Source organism: Heteronotia binoei, chromosome 11, assembly GCF_032191835.1.
Source record: "Heteronotia binoei isolate CCM8104 ecotype False Entrance Well chromosome 11, APGP_CSIRO_Hbin_v1, whole genome shotgun sequence".
Lineage (NCBI taxonomy): Eukaryota > Metazoa > Chordata > Lepidosauria > Squamata > Gekkonidae > Heteronotia > Heteronotia binoei.
This window is the reverse complement of record NC_083233.1, coordinates 84,702,430-84,723,347: the sequence shown is the minus strand read 5'-3', so window position 1 is coordinate 84,723,347 and position 20,918 is coordinate 84,702,430. Positions and strand designations below refer to the sequence as shown.

The 20,918-nt window shown below is 61.1% G+C and overlaps 1 protein-coding gene across 2 annotated transcripts in view; it reads right to left on the bottom strand.

Annotated features, from left to right (window-relative positions):
• Nucleotides 1-2,283: 2,283 nt before the first annotated feature.
• Nucleotides 2,284-20,918, bottom strand: part of TTC28 (tetratricopeptide repeat domain 28) — a 110,450-nt gene continuing 91,815 nt past the window's right edge. Inside the window, exons 6-22 of one of the 2 annotated variants that reach the window (XM_060249015.1) lie at nt 19,377-20,718; nt 18,588-19,111; nt 17,775-17,884; nt 17,555-17,684; nt 17,134-17,352; nt 15,758-15,920; nt 14,436-14,576; nt 11,282-11,426; nt 10,706-10,885; nt 9,362-10,085; nt 8,862-8,986; nt 8,520-8,751; nt 8,326-8,402; nt 8,132-8,155; nt 7,779-7,911; nt 7,591-7,698; nt 2,284-3,902 (exon numbers count right to left, since the gene is read on the bottom strand). In XM_060249015.1, the coding sequence (XP_060104998.1) occupies nt 2,329-3,902; nt 7,591-7,698; nt 7,779-7,911; nt 8,132-8,155; nt 8,326-8,402; nt 8,520-8,751; nt 8,862-8,986; nt 9,362-10,085; nt 10,706-10,885; nt 11,282-11,426; nt 14,436-14,576; nt 15,758-15,920; nt 17,134-17,352; nt 17,555-17,684; nt 17,775-17,884; nt 18,588-19,111; nt 19,377-20,718 (5,951 nt within the window). In that variant the 3' untranslated portion in view covers nt 2,284-2,328. The remainder of the gene's footprint in view (nt 3,903-7,590; nt 7,699-7,778; nt 7,912-8,131; nt 8,156-8,325; nt 8,403-8,519; nt 8,752-8,861; nt 8,987-9,361; nt 10,086-10,705; nt 10,886-11,281; nt 11,427-14,435; nt 14,577-15,757; nt 15,921-17,133; nt 17,353-17,554; nt 17,685-17,774; nt 17,885-18,587; nt 19,112-19,376; nt 20,719-20,918) is intronic. The other variant, XM_060249014.1, reaches the window with a different exon arrangement.

Genomic DNA, 20,918 nt, shown 5'->3' with positions numbered 1-20,918 from the left:
CCCTCCCTGCCTCCCTCCCTTCCAGCGAGGGCCCCGCAGACGGACGGGGCGCGAACTAGAGCCGCCGGGGCCGCCCCTCACAAAGGCAGACGGGAGCGGCGAGCGAGAGGTCGTCATGCTTTATTAGACACAGAAGTCACAAAGGAGGAGGCCAAATGCCTTCACGATTGCAATAAAAATATGAAATTCTTTTTACAGGGTAAACGTCGTACTATAAAAAGTTTAATGCTGTCTGGAAACGGAGTTGAATGTACAAAAAAGTCCGTCTAGGCCAAACACGGCGGATGCTACATAAGACTAAGTGCAGCAGAGTGGCTTGTGGGGGGCGGGGCGGGGGCGGGTCGGGTCTTCCCCCCTGGTCGCCCCACGGGGGGGAAAGGGGCCAGAACCCCTGCAAAGGGGGAGAGCCAGCCAGCCACACCCAGGCCAAGGGGCTTTTGGTCGCGCTTGCCGGCGGCCGCAGTCACAGAGGGAAGAGCCTTTCACAAGACGAAACCAAACAAAAGGTGAGGGTTTGCACAAGAGAGAACAAGTCATTGCACAGAGCGCTTCTTGCGCGCAGTGAGTGTGTTGTCACTTTACATGCACAAAGACGACAAGGAAGACGAGGTGTGTTGCGGCCTGAGGGAAGGGAAGGGAGGGGAGGGGGGAGCTTCCCGGATTTCTCCGTCTAAATACCCAGCCTGCTTCCCGCGCGCGTTGGGAGCTCTGCTGAATGAACGGTTACCCGCAGCAGCGGCCAAGGGGGCTGCAGCCCTGGAAGACGGCAGCTGAAGTGCTCCCCCCTCCCTTCTCTCGGGAAGCCCAGGGGGCTGGAGCCGCCACCAGAACGGCAGCAGCAGCAGCAGCCTTGACAAAGCACCATTTCGTTAGGCTTCTTGGAAGAAGGGAAGCGTTGCAGGGACGCAGGGCAGGAGGAGACGCCTTCCCTGGCCTTTCACTGCCCACCCAGCTGGACTTTGCATAGGAAACAAAGGGACCCCCACAGGCAGGTCCAAATAACAGTCTTGCTCCATTCGAAAACATCCTTGCTGCCCAGAAGTTGTGTGTGGTGCTCCTGGGCGACCTTTGCCCCAGGGCTTGCATGTGTGGGAAGAGCAGCTCAGCACTGGCCACTGGGAGACAGACGGCTGGAGTGGGGAGGGAGGCAGGAAGGAGCACCCCCGTCACCAGGGCAGACGCACCAAGGAGTGGGCAACATCAAGTCAGTCCCAAGTTTAGTTTCTATGGCTTTAGTAGTGTAAGGCTGCCTTTCTGGTCCAGAATGGATGAGGGAGGGCTGCCCCCCACCTGCCTCTCTCTGGTCTGCTGCTGCTTCCTCAGCCAGGTGGAGAGCGCCGGGACTGTCCCACAGGATGGAAGCGCAGGACTGCCCTCATGCCTTGCTAGGCGTATGGCAAGTCGTGGCATCCTCCGCAATCTGCCTGCTCCACAAGCCATGGCACAGAGGCGGCAGGGGTGAGGCAGCGAAGAAGCTTGGGACCAGTCTGGCTCAAAACACCCCTGCAGAAGGGGTGGGGTGGGGTGGGGTGACTCAAGCAGCTGCTCGGTCCCACAAGGAGCTGAGCAAAGGGCCAGAGGAGGGGGCTGCAGGCTGCTAAGTGTCCCCCCTCCTGCAGGGCACAATTTCATCCTTGCTGCCTGGCAGTGCAGGTGGGCTCCAGCTTCGACTAAGGATCTGCATAGGGAAGCAGCCGCAGTGGCAGGCATCTGGACAGACAGACAGGGCCTGAGATCTCAGTGGTGTGTGTCGTCCTCGTATGGATGGGAACCAGGCAGGGTCAGACTTGTGGCCCTGCTGTGCCTCCCCCCTCAGTCCACTGGAGGTGCCAACCCCTAGCTCAGGCTGTGGAGAGAAGGGCTTTCTTCCACTGCTCCCTCCGCAGCCACGAGGGGATTCTTCCTGCCTGATGCAGCATCAGAAGCAACCACTGCCAGGGGCTTTCCCTGAGAGGGGCCATCTTCTTCCCCCACTTGAATGGGCCTCTTCTTCGGTTCCCTTCCCCCACTGTGGGCAAGAAGAGCCAGTCTTTCATGGCAGCTGCAGCACTGCCCTCTCCCCGGAAGCATCCATGACAACATGGCTTGTACCTCTCATCACAGAAAATGGTGTGCGTTTCCTGGCGGGCACCCACCCCACCCCTCCCCTCCCCTCCCCTCCATCCCAGGAGGGGGCAGCAGAAGGCAGGTGGGAAGCAGGGCCAGAGCCCCTCCCCCTGAGCGAGGCTCAAGTTCCTTGGTGTGTTTTCCTGTGTCCTGTCTCATGTCTCCTTCAAGAGCAGATGGGCAGGAAAAAAGGCCCCCAACCGTCATGAGATCAAGAGGAGTTCAGCATTTGGAAGAAGGAAAGAAGCGTCCTGGGGACAGGAATTTGTAACCGTTTCCTGAAGGCAGCCGCAAAGGGTGCCCAGAGCCTGACGTGCTGGTTGGGAGTGGGGACTGTGTGGGGTCAGGTTGCCTGTGTCCATTCTGGGGGTTCTTCTGCGACGAGGTCTGGGGCCCAGGAGCAGACAAGTCCTTCAGCTCCATCTTGTCAGTGGCGGCGTCCTTGCTGTGCCGTGGAGACAAGTTCAATAAGCTGAGCACATCTCGCCTGGCCGTTGCTCTCCCTGAGGAACTTCGCAAGACCTTCACGGGGCCTGTGGAGCTCTGGGGGCTGTTCTGCCAGAACATCTTCAGGTTGTGGATGGCCTGCACCTTCTCATCGATGGTGGCCATCTTGAGCTTGTCTAGGGCGGCAGGGGCGTCCGCAGGACTGGAGCGGGCCGAGCTGGCGGAAGAGTAGGAGAGCGCAGGGGACGGGGTGCTGCCGGCGGGGGAGTGGTGCCCTGAGCTCGGAGAGATGTTCCTGGGGGATTTGGAAATGTGAGTGCTGTAGGGGGAGCTCGGGTACTTGAGTCTGAAGAGCGCCCCGTGGGAGTCGGAGCTGGGGGAAGGCTGGTTGCTGTGCTGCCCCGCGCCCTCCTTGGTGGATGCCTCGGACGTTGTGGGGCTGCTGTAGCCAGAGCTGACCTTCTGCAGGGAGGAGCTCCTGGTGGGGGGCTTTGGCTTCACGGAGGGGGGGGATGGCTGGCCCTTGAGGCTGGACCACAGAGGCCGACTGAAGGCGCTGGTTTCAGAGGACCTGAAGGAAGAGGCTCCCGCAAGCGGGGAGGCCCCCTTGTCCAAACTGCTGCTCCGCTGGAGGTGCTCCACGGCCAGGAGGTGGCTCTGAGTCTCTTCGAGGATCTTCTGGGCCAGTTCCTGAGGGTCGAGCTTTGGGTTGTTCTCCTCCTGGGATTTGACCGTGCTGTCCGTTTCAGTGCTGGACTGGTCTGAGTCGCCAGTGTCTGAACCGGCCAGTTTCCCAACCTTCTGGAACGGGGAGTTTGGGCTGGGAATCAGAGTCATCTTAACAGGGGAGTTTGGGGAACTGACGCTCCCCTTGGAGCTGACTGAAATCCTGACCCCTCCGGCCTTATGGGAGGGTTTGTGGTCAGGGGAAAACCGCAGCCGTCTGGCCTCCTGGTACGTCCCCAGCGGGTCACTGCTGATGATGGAGAACCCCTCATAATCATCCCCCTCTTTGCCAAAGGCAGTGCTGGTTTGCGGAGAGAACGGGCCACGGGCCATCAGGGTCCTTTGGGGATAGATGTTCTTTGGCCTCTCGTAATCCGGGCACCCCCGGGCTACTCCCCCTTCCAGCACCCCCTCCGGCTTGGAGGCAAAGCTGACAGAGGAGGCAATGGAGCTCAGGCTGTACACCGAGATGGCGTCCGAGGCCAAGCTGTCTGGGCCCGTGGGGGAAAACGGTGGGTTCTGATAGCCAAGAGGTCCGGGATTGGAGACGGACTGCGCTGAGGCCAGGGACTCCAGGGACGAGGAGCTGTCTAAGCTCAGCCGCTTGGGTAGCTCTGTGGAGTCTAAAGGAAGCAGAAAGAGAGACAAAAACGGGGTAAACACTCGAGGCCAGTGCTTCCTCCTGACCTAACCGCTTTGTGCATTTCTGCCTGGTGCGGCCAGAGATGGAAGTAAGGAAAGTGCTTCAGGAGCTGGCATGCACAGCTGTCTCGGCCTCTGGCTCACACGGCACCACACTGGCTGGATATGCCTGCTTCCACCTTGCTCCAGCATGAAAGAAAGAACACGGCCTCCCTCTGCTCCCCCAGGTCCCAGCCCTCTGCTGCCTGCTTTGCCCGGCCTCTTGCGACCCCCCTCCGGGGTCTCCCTGGCATAAGGGCTGCTGGGGGGAGTTTTATAAATCTGCCTTTTCTCGTTTTGCCGTCCTCTTCACTCAGGACCACTGCGACTTTGATCCAATTTCATGCTTCACGTTTTAAATTGATTTTTATATGAAAACATATGAAATGTGTCAGGGAAAACCTGTATAGTTCCACTGAGTTATGCGTAACTCATATAATGTGTATCAGAACAACTAGTCATTCTGTTTCTGATTTAATGTCATAATCTCAAATCTTTATCTCACCCAAATATAAAGTACGTACAACTTTATCTCGGGCTTTGTCATTCCAATACACGCTTGCTGTTGTTGAGAATACTTTTCCGTTTCTTCCCTCTGAGGATGTGGAGGTGTGACCCCCGCCCCTCCGGGCTGATTGAATGGAGGAGGGGAGGGGAGGGGAGGTGGGTGCGAGGACTAGTGAATGCCTCCCTGAGGGACGGCCTGGTTGCTGGGATGCGCCCATCCTAAAGTGCCTGTCCTGGCCTAGGAGATCGCAGTCAATCTGGAAGAGCCTCAAATGTTTAATTCTTGAGCAAGGTGGAATACTTCAGGCATTCCTGGATAAAGGAAATTGTTGAGATCTTTTCCAGTCCTACCATGGGACTGCAAGAGCCTTGGTCACACAGGCGCTAGGAGATGGGCAGAGGGAGTGGGCCTCTCTTGACTCTCCTGCATCTCTATGTGAAGCTCGATCCATCATGGTGTCCTTCTGGACTGCCTTTCTGGGCTGGGACAGGGAGGCACTGTTTCCCAGGGGTTCTGGCTTTACCTGGGGGCCGGTTTCAGAAGGTGATGCTGGGGGAGACTGCGGCTCAGCCCCTTAGCCTTTGGCCTGTGGGGTCCTGCAAGATATCCATCTTGACTCCTGTGCTCTTTAACACCTGCCGGGTGAGGTCACCTGGAGAGCTGATTTGGGCTGCCACAGAGATGCAGATGACACTCAGCTCTCTCTTGCACTTCTGGCTGATCCCAGGGTGGGGGGGGGACCCTGAACTGGTGCCTGGGAGCAGTCTGGAATGGATGTCGGCACATCTGGTAAAACGGCACATCTGACCTGGGCACTCAGGGGTCACCCATTCTGGCTGGGGATGCACTTGTCCAGAAGGAAGGGGTCTAGGCGTGGGACTGGAGGCTGCTGCTGCTGCTGCTAAGGGTGCCTTTTCCCAGCTCCGACTGGGGAGCCAGTTGCAGCAGCCCTTCCGGGGCAGAAAAGACCTGGCCTCTGTGGTCCAGGCCGTGGCTAAATCCAGGTTATGAACTCAGACCCTTTCTCCACAAATCTGTCGGGGGAACTGAGCCATTAGGCCTTGCCCAATATTGCCAACTTTCTGTCACCTCAGATGCCCCTCTTTCATTGTTGGTGGATTTGATCTCCTCCCCCCCCCCCCACAATCTACACAAAGTCTACCTCTTTGTTGATAAGATAAAGATAATATCGAAAGCTAGTCCCACCTAGCAGGTGAATGAGAATAGATCTCCTGTTGCAAATGGTGGCCAAATGTTTCTCCAAACCCAGCTCCATTCAGGCTGTGATGTCTCCGCCCCACAAGTTTAGCAACATTAGATATACATGTGACTCTCTTGTCGAGGATCAACCAGGCCCCTCCGCCACCTCCTGGAAGCCTGTTTTGCTCCTCAGTTCCAGGGCGCCTTTCAATAATACAGCATCTATATGAAGAAGCTGTCAATGGTGGCCCCTCCATCCTTCCCACTCCACCAGATGAGAAAAGAAACGATAAACCTTGGGGAAAACCCTCTTCTGGGCTACGTCTAATAACTGTTCCTTAGAGGAAGCAGAGGTCAAAGGCAGCAAGCGTGTATTTCGAACGTGGTCATATCTCCCCCTGCCTCAGATATGAGGGAGGACCTGCAGGACCTGGGGCCGGGATTCCCCTTCTGGCTCCAGGAGGGGGAGAGACTTGGGGAGAGCGAGCAGTGAGCCTGGGGTGCCTCCAAGGCCCCTTCCTGAAGCTGCCACTTGACAGCACTCCGTCCCCCAAGCAGCCGTCTCTGACGGGGGGGAGGGGGGTCCTTTTCCTTCGGACTTACAAGGAGTTCCCTTAGAGATTCTGGGAGGGGGATTATTGGCCCACATGGATTCTGTCATCCACTTCTTCACAACGGAGGGCCTCCAGTCAAGGAAAAAGTAATAACAGAGGAAGCACATTCATTTCTATCGCTGATTCATTCCAGTCCATGAAATACATAGCTTAGCCTAAATGTTCCTGCAATCTACATGCCCAAGTGCAAAACTGGTGCAGAGCAGCCTGGTACTGGACGTGTTTTTGCGATGACACGTTTGAGCACCTGAGCCTAGATGTAACCAGCCTGTCACAGCCAATGGATGGTGACCCCACTGGATGTTCTAGGCCAGTGGTCAGCAGAGGCGGTTAGCCTTCCTCTCCCTCCCAAGAACTGACCCTGCCAGGCTTCCGTGACCTGACAGGACTGGGCTCTGCGACACTCTTTCACAGGGGATCTTTGCCTCAGCTAAAGCAGCTTTGGTCCCTTGTCAGACTGGTGGAGCTGAAGTTCACTACGATGAGAGAGGGTGGAGGCGGCACTCTGCCTCTTTATCCTGAGTGGCTGTCTTGGGAACACTGTGGCATCTGAGGATGTCACCTGCCTCGCTAGCAGAAAGCCATGCAGTGAGCTGCAGTAGTGCAGCAGGCTCCTGCATAAAGACTGCCCCGCAGCAATTGCTTCTGGTGGCGCAAGGCGCACGGCTAGCCCTGGAACGTCAGTCTCAAGAGCAGATGTGCAGCCTCCTGAGCCGTGCCAAAGCTGGAGTAAAGACAGCCAGGACGCCCCGCCCCCCATCTCCAGGCCTTAAAGGCTTTCACGGGGAACGGGACAGCCTAACCCAGCTGAGACAGCCTCCTGCCTGGATTCTCGCTTTGGGGCTCTGGGGTCAGGACGGAGTTTTCCTCCAGGCCAGATGGCCCAGGGATCCTCAAGGTTTCTTACCTTCCTCTGGGCACAGAGCAGAGGGGCGCTGCTGTGTGTGAATTTCCTGCATGGTGCGGGGGGGGGGGGGGGGGAGTAGCCTAGAGGCCACCTGAAGTCCCTTCCAGCTCTGTGTTTCTATGGCGGAAGGGACGGCTGCGATGGGAGTCCACAGAGGGGAGGGTAAGCGCTGGAGACTGGCCCCACTTGTGCCTCAGGCAGCACCACCCCTTGCCCAGGGCCTGCTGACTAGGAGAGGAGCTCGGGGGCTGGTCGGGGCAACCACTCCGAAAGCAGAGTCCAGCCCCCAAGTTCTGCTGCACGGCTCAGCCCCCACCCCCCATTCCCTGGAGGGGTCTGCTGGAATGTAGCCGTTGCAGCTGGCACCAAGGGCCCTCCTCCCCCCTCCCCGAAAGCCTCACCGAAAAGGGCCAGCAGGGTCTGGAGGGCGAAGTGCAGAGTCCTGCGGCTGGCCTGCTTGCCCGTCTTCAGGGTCACCTCCTCCTGCCCCACTTCGCACAGGTCGAAGCCTGCAAGCGACACACAGCGCAATGGCAGCCTCTGGGGGGCACCCTGCCCCACCCCCCTCGCCCCGCTGCCCAGCACCTACCCAAGGCGGCCAGGAACTCGTGGCAGCCCGGCAGCCGCCACAGCTGGACGCTAATGGAGACCTGGAGGGGGGCCACCAAGAAGTCCTGCTCCTTCTCCCCCCCCACCTGCAGCTGCACCAGCACCTGATGGAGCTGAAGGCAAACGAGAGAGAGAGAGAAAGGGGGGGGGGTTGTCACAGCAAAGCTGAAGCTCCAGCAGCCCCCCTCGCCCCCCCCCGGAGCATGCCACGAGAAGAACCAGGGAGAAGCAGCAGGGAACAGCCAGGCCCCTCAGGACACGGCAGGGGCCACCTCCTGGGTGGGGTGGAGAAGCACCAGCACTAAGACCCTGACGCGCAGCCCCCATACTCACCATTCCCACCATGTTTTTAACAGCCTTTGGCAAGCAGAAAGGAGAGAGAGGGAGAAAGAACAGGCATAGTTTAGAGCCAGGTTTGTGAAGCAAGGAGCAGCCAGGCTGGGGGGCCGGTGGGGGCAGCCGTGATTCCTCCAGAACTCCCGACAGAGCCAGGCACTCCCTCCCCCAAAGGCCGCTGGGGGGCTCACCTGGCCGATGAGCTGCTCCCCACTCTCGGAGGCGGAGGTGAGTTTGCACAGGGCTTGTAAGGCGGCGTTCGGCAACCCTGCGGGGGGGGGGGGGGCAGAGGGACCTGCTCAGTCGCTGCAGGGAACAGGACTGGTCCTGCAGGCAGGACAGGGAGGGGGGCACAGCATCTCTCCCTGCTCCGCCCCCCACTCACCAAGCAAGGCCTGCAGGGTGGTGCTGCAGCGCTGCAGCCGGTCCCCCGGGTCAGCTGTGGGGAAGAAGACGGCCGCGGGCAGCCCACTGGCCGGGGGGTCCAGCCGGAAGCCGACGGCGGTCAGCAGCGCCTGCCAGCCTGGGATGCCCCCCGCCTTGTTTTCCACGCTCTGCTGGGAGGTGTACATGGAGTTGTGCTGCCCGCTGTGGATGCGCTGCAGGGACTTCTCCACCTGGGGGAGAGAGGCGGAGGGGAGAGGGGGGCACAAGGACCCGCCCCCCTCTCAGCAGAAACACCAGGGAGGGGGAACTGCCTCTGCACACCCCCTGCCCAGCCCCTTACCAGGTGCAGCAGAACCCGCAGGGCATCACGGGCTCGTTCCGGGTGCTGGAGGATGTCCGTCAAGGCCTGTCCAATCAGAGAAGAAGGGCTGTTGAGCTTCACGTCACTCCCAATCAGCATGAAGCCTGCGGCAGGAGAAAGAGGAGCCTCAGCCGCCCACGTCCCAGGGAAAGCCCCAAAGTTGACGCAGGGGAGGAGGGAGCCGGGGGCCCACAAGTCAAAGGACGCAAGCTGCCCATGGTGGCCAGAATGCCAGCAGCAGGCCATTGCACCCCCCTGCCCCGGAAGTGGATGTGTCCCGGCCTCTTTCCGCAGGAGAAGGAGCATCTCCTGCCACCTCCCTTCCACTTCCCAGCCCAGGAAGGGTGGGCTGCCAAGAGGGGCTCCTCCTCTTCCTTCCCCTCCTCCCAAGGAGCCCAGGGGGGTCCTGCTGCTGTTCTCGCCTGCAGTGCCCCAATTCCCGCCCCTCCCCCCGCAACACACAGCCCTTGATTCCTGACCTGCCCAGTTGGAGGGGTGGGAAAACTGCTGGTTTGCCTGCACGACCTTCATGGCCTCGCCCAGGGCAGCGCTGGCCTTCAGCCCGTTCAGCAGAGCCGAGTAGAAAGCCTGCACAAACGCCTTGGAAGCGGCCACGGGGACCGGCCACAGGGAGAGCAGGACGCACTGGGCCCCGGCCGCCAGGAAGGCCCGTGTCAGCCCGATCACCCCGTCAGCGGTGGCCTTGCTGCTGGACTCCTGGCAGGCGCCCAAGACCACCAGCTTGGCAGGCAGGCGCAAGTCCAGGATGTCGGCTGCGGAGAGCAGGAACTCCTGCAGGGGCGGGCAGTCCGAGATGCTCTCTGCGTCACTGGCGTCGTCCTGCATGCGCAGGGACTCAGGGATGGTGTAGGAGGAGTTCCCAAAGCAGCCCTTGCTGGGGGCCGCGAGGCTCTCCGCGTTGGGCGTCAGGACCAGAGCGGCCAGCTTCCAGGAGACGTGGGTGGCAAAGTGGACACACTCCGCCTGCGCCAGGGCACTCATCACCCGCTCCTTGGTGGCCAGGCTGCCCACCAGCGGCTGGCAGCCCAGAAGCTCCGCCACGGCATAGGCCTCCTCCTCGGCCGAGGGCATGGGCCCCCACAGCCAGCGGTCCATCACCGAAGAGGGCAGCCTGGGGTTGCCGATGACGGCGGCCGTGGCGGGGGAGCCGCTGCAGACGGCCGAGTTCTTCTTCGACTGACTCTGTGGGAGCGGAGAAAACCGCATCACTGGGCCTGCTTGCCTCCTCCTGAGCCCCAGGAAGCTCCAGCAATCCGGACCACCCTTGGTTCTGGTGCCCTTCCCCACCTCCACCCCCCGGGAGCAGCCCCTGCTTTGCGTGCAGAAGGCCCTGCCTGGGTGCAGCCCTGGCGCCTCCCCCCTGCCAAAAGGGGTCTTGGGCTGCAGGTGCGGGGGGGGGGCAGAAGCAGAGAAGACCCCGCTGGGCCACCTGATCCAGGGGTCTCGCCCCAGTGAGGCTACCCAAGATCTGCCACAGCAAACACAGCTTGCCCCACAGGCCCTCCCCCTTCCACCTGATCTCAACGCCTCCCATGGGGGTGTTTCGGGGGGGGGGGGAGACAGCATCATGCACCCCCAGAGGGGAAGAGCTCAGTTCGACTCCAGCCACTCCTTAAAGTCCAAGCTCCTTCTTCAGACCCAAGTCTGCCAGGGATCCTTTGGACTCTCAAAAGCTGATGTCCCAGAAATCTTGCTGGTCTCTCATCCAGCTCCTTAACTGCAGACCAGCACTAACCGCTGCAGGTGAGCTGCCCTGGGGGATCCCCGCCCCAGTTTCCCCCCGGGGGCTGGCTGGGCCTTACCTTGGAGGTGGGGCTGAGGGCCTGGAGGGAGGGCACAGCCAGAAGGCTGAAGCGCTCGTAGAGGTACTCGTTGGACGAGCTGCCCTTGAGGAGGGCAAAGGGGATGAGGTACAGCTCCCCTTCCAGCACCAGGGTGAGCTGCCGGTGGCGTCCGACGGGCCCACTGGAATGCATCAGCCCCTGGAAGAGAAGCAGGGGAGGGCGGGAGGGAGGGAGGTGCTCTGAGCAGGAAGGGCTGCCAGGGGAGCAACACGGTCCTGTCCCCTTAGGGCAGCAGACCCCCCTCTCCCCCCTTCTCCTGCTGCCCCCTGAGCCAACCGCCCTGCTGCTCCGGCCCCTCCGTGAGGGCACAGTGGCAAGCCCCGCCCCCCACCCCCCGTCCGGGGCCCAAAGCACTGCAGACTCCAAATGGGCCCTCCTTAGGAGAGCCAAAGCGCACCCCCACTTGCTTCTGGCAGCCAACATATCACCCACCCAGGGCTCCTGACGAAGCCAGCTGCTGCCCCCGCAAGCCCTGCGCCACACATCTCCCCTCCTTGCCCGGGGCACTGTGTCCGGGGACAAGGGCAGACTCACCCCCTCCATGGGCCCAATCAGCAGGTCGTAGAGGGTGCGCAGCGGAGACTTGCTCAAGGAGCTCAGCCGACGGGGCAGGGAAGAGGTGGCCTCCCCGGCAGGGGCCACGGGGCCACTGAAGAGGCTGCTCATGCTCTGGCAGCTCCTGGGGAGGCAAGGTGGGCATTTGGGCGGGCAGCTGCAGGGAGCCTGTTCTCACCACACCCAGCACCAGGAATCTGCAGCCAGCTGCTGCCCCCCCCCCCCAGCTCCATATTACTGTTGCCGGATCGCACACTGAGGCTTGCCAAGACAGAGGTGATGGTGTGAGCAGGGAAAGCCTGGTCTTGAAGGGCCCTGTGCTGCTTCACATCTGACCTCTTTTAACCCATTTGCTCTGATATCTATATCTTTTATGCCAATGAAGGCTGACTTGACTTGACTTGGGTGCAGTCCCTGCTTAGAATTAAAAAATTAAAAAATTTAGAATTTTTTATGCCACCTCTCCAGAAACTTGCCTGAGGCAACACAGAATAAAAATAACAAAAGCCAAATATTAAAAGCAAGCCATTACGACTCAGTGTTTTGGGGGGGGGGGGGGGCAGTTCAGCATGAGAACATGGAGTGTTAAACAGACCAGAGACGGCTTAGCAGGACCTCCCAGCCTAAGAAGAGCCCCAAATGCGGGCAGGTCTGCCTTTCCCGCTGGGGCCCACCATGCCTTTGCTCATTGGAGCCCCCTGCAAGCGAGTGATACCAGCAACGTGCCTTCTCAGTGGTGGCTCCCCCCTTGAGAAATGGCCTGCCTGAGGAGGAGCCCCCCTCACCCCACCCCACGCAGAATGTGCAAAACAGAAATGATCGGGGTGGGGATGGTTTTAGAAAGGGATTGAAGAACTTTAGTAGAATGGAAGTGCTCGGGAGTCAGGAGTCTGTTGCCTTCTGGATCGCCAGCTTGGACTTCCTTGTCTTCTCTGCATTGTAGGGGGGGCATGTCTGAAAACAGCTTTCTGGGCACATGAGTTTCTGGTTCTGTAAAATTCACCCTGTTGCATTGCTTACTAGAAAGTGGAACTGCTTTCTGTGTTTTGTAATCCACCTCAAGACACATCAAGAAAGGGGGGCTATCAGGGGAGTGAAGGAAGAAACAAACAGACTTTGCTCCCTGGAGGAACTGAGACCCACCGGAAGTCCCAGGCAGCACTTCCAGGGAGGGAGGGAAGTCCCGTCTGGAGAGGGTTTGCCTCCCCGCCCCCCCCCCCCCATCCTCTCTCTTGCCTGGGGATATTGTCAGGCAGCCCTTCCATACCCCCTCTCTTCTTTCTCCCAAGGGGAGTCTTTTGCTGCCCTCATCCCCTCCAGCCTCTCCCCTCTTTTTCCTGGACACGGAGAGGGGCAGCTGCAGCCTTGATCAGGGTATGGTCTGGGGAAGGCCTTCCCCCAAGAGAACTGGGGTGGGGGTGAGGGGAGGTCTTGTCCCTGGAGATTTCTCACTCAAAGTGACAGAAAAGAGTGAAGCTGCTGCTCTCTGCCAGAGGCCCTCTCAGGCCTACATCTGTCTGCTTCCCAGACTTGGTGGGACCAGTTCCCCGTCACTGCAGGCCCAGGGCTGGTTGGAAAGGCAGGAGGGGAAGGAGGCTCAATCCCACGCAGCTTCCAGCAGGGGGCAGCAGCAGCCTCCACCACCGGAATCGGCCTCCTTTGCCACCATTCAATAGGGGCTCCTTCGCCCAGCAGACCTTCGCCTGCTCCCACCCCAGGTTTTTCCTGTTGTAAAACTGGGCACACTTCTTCAAAAAGATTTCCCCTTTCTAAAGCATATCTTCAAGCAGGAGGCACAAGAAATGATTTCCCTGCTGCAAACACACACGAAAGGGAAGCGCTCCCAACCGCTGCTGGGGGGCTGGGGGGGGGGGGCTGCAGGCCTCGGACCTTCCGGGAGGAGGAGCAGCTCACCAAGTGGCCCTTGCTCCGTCCTCTGCCTCAAGCCAAAGAAGCCTCCGGAAGGCACCCGTCCTTCCTTTGGACAACGCTAGCATGGAAGGGAGAGGAGGGCGGGGGCTTCCTCCAGCTGACCCCAGCGTCCAGGGAGCTCCTGCAGCACAGCGTTTGGGTCTGTTCTGATCTGGTCGTGGGCCTGCAGCAGCCTTGGTGGTCCTGGCGGAGGAGTTCTGCCAGCAGCTGGACAAAGAGGCACCACCCGCTGGCTCTGCTGGACCTCTAGAGGGCTTTCAAGACCACTGGTGCTGGCAGGGTCCTCCTGCATCACCTCTCCCATCTCTGGGGCAGACTTCAGCGCGTGGGGCTGGGAGACTGCTGCTCTGCCGCTTTGGCCTGGGGGGTCCCCCTGCTGGGAGAGTCATCCGGAGGTCTGGGCTGAGCAGCCTCCAAGACGCTCCCTCTCCTGTGGGCACTGGGAAGAAGAAGACGACTGCAGATTTATACCCCACCCTTCTCTTGGAATCAAAGACTCAGAGAGGCTGCAATCAGGGGCCTGGAGCCAGTCCTGGAATGAATGGAGAGCTAATAAGCTGAAACCTCAGCCAAAGGAAACAGAGGTGTGATTTGGGGGGGGGGGGGCTGTTCTGGATGGGGCTGCACTCCTCCCCCCCTCCAGGACAGGCTTGCAGGTGGGGGGTGCTCCTGCCTGGGCCCATGCCACCTGGAGGAAGACCAGCAGCCGGCAGCAGGAGCCACGGGGGGGGGGGTGCCTTTCACCAGCTTCGGGGTGGGGTGAACCAGCCATGGCCCTTACTGAGTAAGAAAGGCACACAAATGCACTAAAGCACTACAGGGACATAACAAGAAACCCAGTTCCCCAGAGGACTGAACCTAGAACAAAAAGCCAGTGTGGAAACAGTTCAATATTTTCGCAAAGGTTTGCATTTACCTGGGGGCAGGGGAAAGACACCGCCCCCCCCCCCCCCCCCCGGCTTCAGAATGCCCAGAAATGGTCTCTCTCTGGCCACGTCTGCTTCTTCACCTACGCCCTGGCATCCCCACAGCAGAGGAGTCCGCCCAGTACACCAACTGGGTTGGAGCCATTGGGGGGGGGGGAATGGAATGGCTCCCCAGGAGCAGAGGTTCTGGCTGACCTCCGAGCCAAAGTCAGGGCCTCTGTTCTGTTCTGTTCCGACCCCCACCCCCTCTCCACCGGCAGGCCGCCTGGCTGTACCTGTTGAACAGATTGTTCCTGCTAACCATCCTCAGGAAGCCGGAGGGGTCTGTCCCAGAATTCAGCTTGTTGTTCATCTCCTCGAACTGCTGGTCCATGATGTCCCCTGCTTCGCTCTCTGTCTCACTGCTGGCGCAAGGACTGGGGAAGAGAGAAGGCCCCCCCGGGGTCACCAGCTGTTGTGGACAAGGGGGGGGGGAGGTGCCAGAGTCCATGTGCAAGCAAAGCCCATGGGGCACAAGGATCTGGGCACCCCTGGCCTCGAGGGACTTGGGGGGCCAGTCATGTTCGGCCTTGCCTGGGAAAGGAGGGGGGGGAGCGAGAATATGTGACCCCCCCCCCCAGCACACACACACACCAAGCACCTTGGAGGACAGTTAAGTGCAGGTATCTAAATCTGCGGATTGGGGCCACAATGACAATAAACAATTTCCCTGGAAACTTTGGTGGGGGGGGGCCCTCAGATTTGCAGAAAATGGAAATCTTAAAGAACATGCATTGGGGGCTTTACACACCTTCCTCTTCCTCCTCCTGTGTCAGGATGTGGGGGGGAGAGAAGCCCGTGTGGCTCTCCAGCCCCCTCCCCCAGCTTCCTGTGGGGGCTGCAGGAGTCCTCACCCCACCCCACCCCAGCCAGCCAGCAAGAAAGGAGTCGGGGAGGGCAAGGGAATCCTCACTGCCCCCCTGCTGAGCCAATGGGGGAGGGGGGCACCCAGGGGTGCTGCTGCAGGAGTCCTTGCCACCCCCTCCCCCCGCTAAGCTGGCAAGGAAGGAGTCAGGCAGGAGGGCACTGGAGCCCTCCCCCTCCGCCGGTGGAAGCCAAGGAGTCCGGAGGGGAGGGGAGCGAGAGAAGAAGTGAGGGGGGAGGAGAAGCCCCGGCAGGCCTGCTGACACAGGGTGGTGGCAACGGAGGTGGGGATGAGTGCTGGGCCAGCTCTGAGAGGGATGGGGAGAGTGTTGTAAAAACCTCCTAGATAATAACATACTAAACAAGAGGCCTCAGGGAAGCCAGTTTCCTGCCCCCCTCCCACACTTTAACCCGCCCCCCATCCTCTGAGGAATTCCAGGCAGGCGTCACCCTCCCCCCCCCTCCTCCCTTCCAGCTCAGCAGCTGCTTTTTCTACTAACTGAAGCTTCTGAACAGTCTCCAAGGGCAGCCCCAAACAGAGTGCATTACAGTAATCTAATCAGGATGTGATCAGAGCATGGATCTATCAGCTAATAGGAAAGCTGGGAGTCAGAAGAACCTGAGACACAGAATGTTACAAGGCTACAATCATATCCAGTATGTGAGACACGCACCTGCCCCCCCAGGCCCTTACCGGGTGTCGTAGGACTCAACTCCCAGGGCCTCGCGCACGCTGGAGCTGAGCTGCTCGAGAGCAGAGCTTGTGATGGCCTGGAGGTTGGCTCCCCCCTCGGGGAAGTCCGCAGCGTCCTCAGCTGGGCCATCGCTCAGGCAGCACCCGTGGAACTTCAAGATGCCTGGCAGCACAGAGGAGAGCAGCCCCAGGCCATGGGGATCATCATCACGGAACGCCACCCCCTCTTGGCCACCCGCTGTGGACAGCTGCCCCCCGAGGGCACCCCAGGGACACAGCCTGGCCCCTCCACCCCGCATGGCAGTGGAGGGAAAGGGCCACAATGCCATGGAAGGACCCTGCTGCCCCCAAAACGACCTGGGAGGGGCCCACCAGCAGGGCCAGCTGAGGGAGAGGCACCCCAGCAGAGACGGCAGCAGCAGCCAGCCCTCCCCCACCCCCCGGCCTCCTCCTGGCTTTCCTCGCAGCTGGTAAGAGCCACAGGCTGTGAGCCGGGGGCCGAACACTCCTGCCACAGCACTCTGGATGCCCCAACAATGCCGCAGGAAAGAACCTCAAGGGCCCAAGTGCTCAAACGCCCGACTGGGCCTGTAGGCCTGTCCTGGAGCAAAGTGCTGCCGCTCAGAGGGGAAAGCGCATGCAGAGCTGCTGACCGCTGGGAGCATGGCTGGGCTGCTCAAAAAGGACGTCTTATTGGGGGGAGGAGTCAGGCAAATTACACCACAAAGGAGCCACCCCTCCCTGTCTAGTGAGAGCGGCTTCCAAGCTGGCCCCAGAGCTCTCCTGCCGTCTCCATCCCACTCGAGAAAGACCCCCCCTCCTCCTATACCTCTTCCCCGTCTGGTGCTGGAGAGCTACAACCCCCCCCACCACCACCACTGAACTGTGATGGGGAGAGTGCCCAGCTCTACAAGCAGCTGAAGAGGAAGGGTCTGGCTAATCCCAGCAAAGGGATTCTGAGGACCAACTAGAAACAGGGGCAGCAGCGGGGCTGGGGGTGGGGAGCTCCAGGCTTGACCTTTGGAGTCCCCTTCAAGGCGTGCATGGAAGCACTTTGGAAAGCCCAGAGAGGGGTCAGCACATAGGGGGCTCCTGTGGAAGCTCCCATTTGGAGCAGGGTGAATCCCCAAGCCAGCTAGAAGCAGATTCCTCCTCAGCTGCTGGAAAGGGAGAATTGCTCTGTCACCCAAAGACTCGCATGAAGGACCTTCCTTGCCTGCTTGCCGGTATGTGCCGTGCGGAGCCACACACGTCCCTGTGCCTGCTTGGCCTTTCCTCCTGGCCAACAGGGGCTGTGAGGATCCTGGAGGCTCCCAAGACAGGGAGGGCAGGACTTTGGACAGGCCCCCCCAGCCCAGCCCAGCCCGGGGCCTTACCTGCCCCAGGTGCCAGCAGCCAGCTGTAGAGGTACCCTGCAGCCAGGGAGTAGTAGAGCACCAGGCCACGCTGGCTGTGGACGGTCTCCAGGACTTGGTCCACAGTCACGGGGGAGTAGGGGTCAGACTCCTGCGGCCCCATCTGGCGCTCCACCAGCAGGTCAGCAAAGGCTCTTGTCCGCCCTCGCTCTGCCACCGCCAGGGCCTCGTCGTGGTGCCCTGCAGCCAGACATCCCCACATCAGGCTCTCCTGGCACAGCTGGAGAAGCTGCCCCACCCCGTGCACCAAAAGCCAGCCTGCTGCTGCCCCCAGGCAAGAGCAGCCAGCCTGCAGCCCACCCTGTGCAATCCCCACCGTGGTGTGGCAGAGGGGCTCCCCCGTCCCAGTCCCAGGGACAGCAAGCCCCCCCACCCCGCTTACCCAAACTGACCAGCACCCGCTGCAGGGCCTGGTAGGAAGACGTCTGCAGGTCAAAGAGGGAGAGCTTGTAGTCTGTGCTCAGCTGCACCTCGTGCCGGATGCTCTCAAAGAGGGCCGAGGCCCGGTAGAGCTGTTGGGAGACGGGGAGCCCGGGTCAGGGGCCGGCCCCACAAAGGGCATGCGCACACAGCCCCCCCCTCCCCTGCTTCTGGCTGCAGACCTGATGCTGCGCCTCCTCCAGGTTCCTGCTGGCCCAAAGCGAGAGGCCGAGGCCGTGCCGGATCCTGGCTTCGTCTTCCCTGCGCCCCAGCTGCTCCGCCAGCCTCAGCCCTGCAAGAGCAAAGGAGAGGCTGGATTCTGCTGCCGCCCCCACGGCCACGCTGCCCTTCTGGGGGATGAGGGAGGGAGGCAGGAAGGGAGGGAGGCAGGGAGGAAGGGAGAGAGGGAGGCAGGAAGGGAGGCAGGAAGCAAGGGAGGGAGGGAGGGAGGGAGGGAGGAAGGGAGGGAGGAAGGAAGGAAGGAAGGAAGGAAGGAAGGAAGGAAGGAAGGAAGGAAGGAAGGAAGGAAGGAAGGAAGGAAGGAAGGAAGGAAGGAAGGAAGGGGGCCTCAAGGCCACAGACCATGCATCCACAGGGACCCTGGAGGGTTGGGGGGGGTTGCCCCCTGTGGAGCAAGGATCACTGAACTGGGGGGGTACCAGGGGGGAGGCATTTGTGAGCTTCTTGCCTTGGACCAGGTGACCTGGGATGTCCCTTCCAATTCTAGGGTTCTCAGGTTCCAGAGGCCCTCCCACTTCTCATGGCGGCTGCACCCCTGCCCAGCACACAGTTGCCAGCATCGGGCAGCCTTCTTCCTAAACTGCACCAAGGCACCTGGGTCCTTGCCATGGTCGCCAGTGGGCACCTGCAAGCACCTGCTCTGGGCCAGCCAAGTACCCCACTGCCCAGAGAGAGCCGAGACCCTCCAGGGACAACTCCAGAGCCCTGGTGAGACTGCCCCCCCCCACAGCTGGCTCCTCCCCCTTCCCGCTCACCTTCCTGCAGGTACATAACGGCCTGGGAGTAGTTCTGCAAGGCGTGGTGGGTGCGGCCCAGGCTGCTGTAGGAAGCGGTCTTGGCCACCAGGTCGTTCATCTGGGCAGCGATGCTGAGGTGCTGCTCCTGGTAGACCACGGCCCTCTCGAAGGTGCCCAGGGCCTCGTAGGTCAGGCCCAGGTTGCCGTAAGCCCGGCCTTGGCAGGCTGCGTTGTTGGTCTCCTCGGCGATCTGGAGATCCAGCTGGTGGTACTGGAGGGCCGTGTCGAACTCGCCCATCTGCTGGTAGACGCTGCCCAAGCTGCAGGCGGCACTGCCCTCCAGCGCCTGGTCCTTCGTCTCGCGGGCGATGCTGAGCTGGCGCTCCAGGCAAGAGACGGCCTGCTCCCAGTTGCCCAGCTGGCTGTGGAGAGTGCCCAGCTCCCCGTAGGCCTCGGCTTTGTCCAAGGCCTCCCCCAGCTCATGGGCCACCACCAGCCTCTTCTCAAAGCACACCAACGCCTGCTGCAAGCTCCCCATCGCCCTGCGTGCCACAAGCCCAGAGTCAGCTGGGACTGCCTGCAGGGCTCAAGCGCAGAAGCAAACTCTGGGCCTGTTCTGCACCAGTTCCCCGCCCTGCCCCAGCCGATGCAGCAGCTCTTGTGGATGGGGCAACCCGAACAGAGGCCCTCTCCCAGCATCCCCAGCCCCACCCACAAGACGCTTTGGCGCCTTCACCCCCCTCTTCCTCAGCCACGTGCCGCCCAGCAAGGCCGCCCCCCCCCTCCCTCCCCCCGGTCATCTCTTACCTGTGCCCGTTGCCCAGGCCCCGGTAAGCTTTCACCTGGTCTTGCATGCGGTTCAGGCTCTGGGCCACGGACAGGTACTGCTCGTAATGCTTGACGGCTTCCTCAAAGTCGCCCAGTGCCTCGTAGCAGTCCCCCAGGTGGCCAAAGGCCCGGCCTCTGTCCAGCACAGCCTCGCTCCCGCTCAGCTGCTGCAGCATGGCCAGCTGCTGCTCGAAGTAGCCGATGGCCTCCTCCATGGCGCTCATGTTCATCTTGGTGATGCCCATGTTGCCGTAGACCTGGGCCTCCATGCCGGGGTCCTTCAGCTTCTGGGCCAGCTCCAGCTGCTCCTCGTAGCACTTGAAGGCCATGGTGAACTTGCCCAGCGCCATGTAGACCGCGGCCAAGTGCCCGTGGGCTCGGCACTCCCCCGGCACCTCGCCCAGCTCCTGGAACACCTCCAGCTCTTGGGTGTGGTAGCCCACGGCCTTGTCATACTTCTGCACCAGCCGGTAGGCGGAGCCCAGGGCCGCGTAGGCGCTGGCTTCCAGCTTCCGGTCCGTGGCCTGGTGGGCCAGGCTCAGCTGCTGCTCGTAGAAGCGGATGGCGCCGCTGAGGTCTTTCTTGCAGACGCAGATGTCGCCCAGGTTCCCCAGGGCCCGGAACTTGGCCTGGGTGTTGTTGAGGGACTGGGCCAGGGAGAGGAGGTACTTCTGGCATTCTTCGGCCTTGCTGAAGTTGGCCAGGGCCTTGAAGGCTAAGCCCAGGTTGCAGTAGGCTTTGGCTTGACTCAGCTTGTCGCGCAAGTCCGTGGCCAGCGCCAGGTCCTGCTCGTAATACTTCACCGCCTCCTCGTAGTGGCCCAGGCAGTAGTGGGCATAGCCCAGGTTGTGGCACACTTTGCCCTCGCCCTCCATGTCCTGCAGCTCTGGGGAGAGCTGCAGGTACTGCTCATAGTAGGGGGCTGCCTGCGCAAACTCCCCGCGGGAGCAGTGGAAGTTGCCCAGGTTCCCCAGGGCCCGCGCCTCGCTCTGGATGTCCCGCAGCTCCCGAGCAATGCTGAGGTGGTTCTGGTAGTGCTGCAGGGCCCGGTCGTGCGCCCCCAGCGCCTGGTAGGCCACAGCCAGGTTGCCATGGGTGGAGGCTTGGGAGGCCCGGTCGCTCACCTCCATGGAGATCTGCAGCTCCTGCCGGTGGAACTTGACCGCCTGGTCAAAGAGGCCCAGGGCGTTGTAGGCGTTGCCCATGTTGCCGTAAGCCCGGCCCTGCGCAGCATAATCGTTCAGCTCCTGGGCGATGGACAGGTGCGCCTTGTGCAGCTGCAGGGCCTTCTCATACTCCCCCTTCATCTGGTGGATGATCCCTGCAGGCAAACAAGCAGCAGCGTCCTGGGAACAGATTCACACCCGTGGCAGCAGAGACCTTCTCTGGTTCCTGTTTTTCAAAGCAAGTTTAGTACTACAACCAACAAACAGCATCCCCCCCACATCCGGACAGAGAACCAGGACATCCCCTACCTCAGTGGTGACCAGCCTACAGCTGGGAGCCCCCCAGTCCAGACAA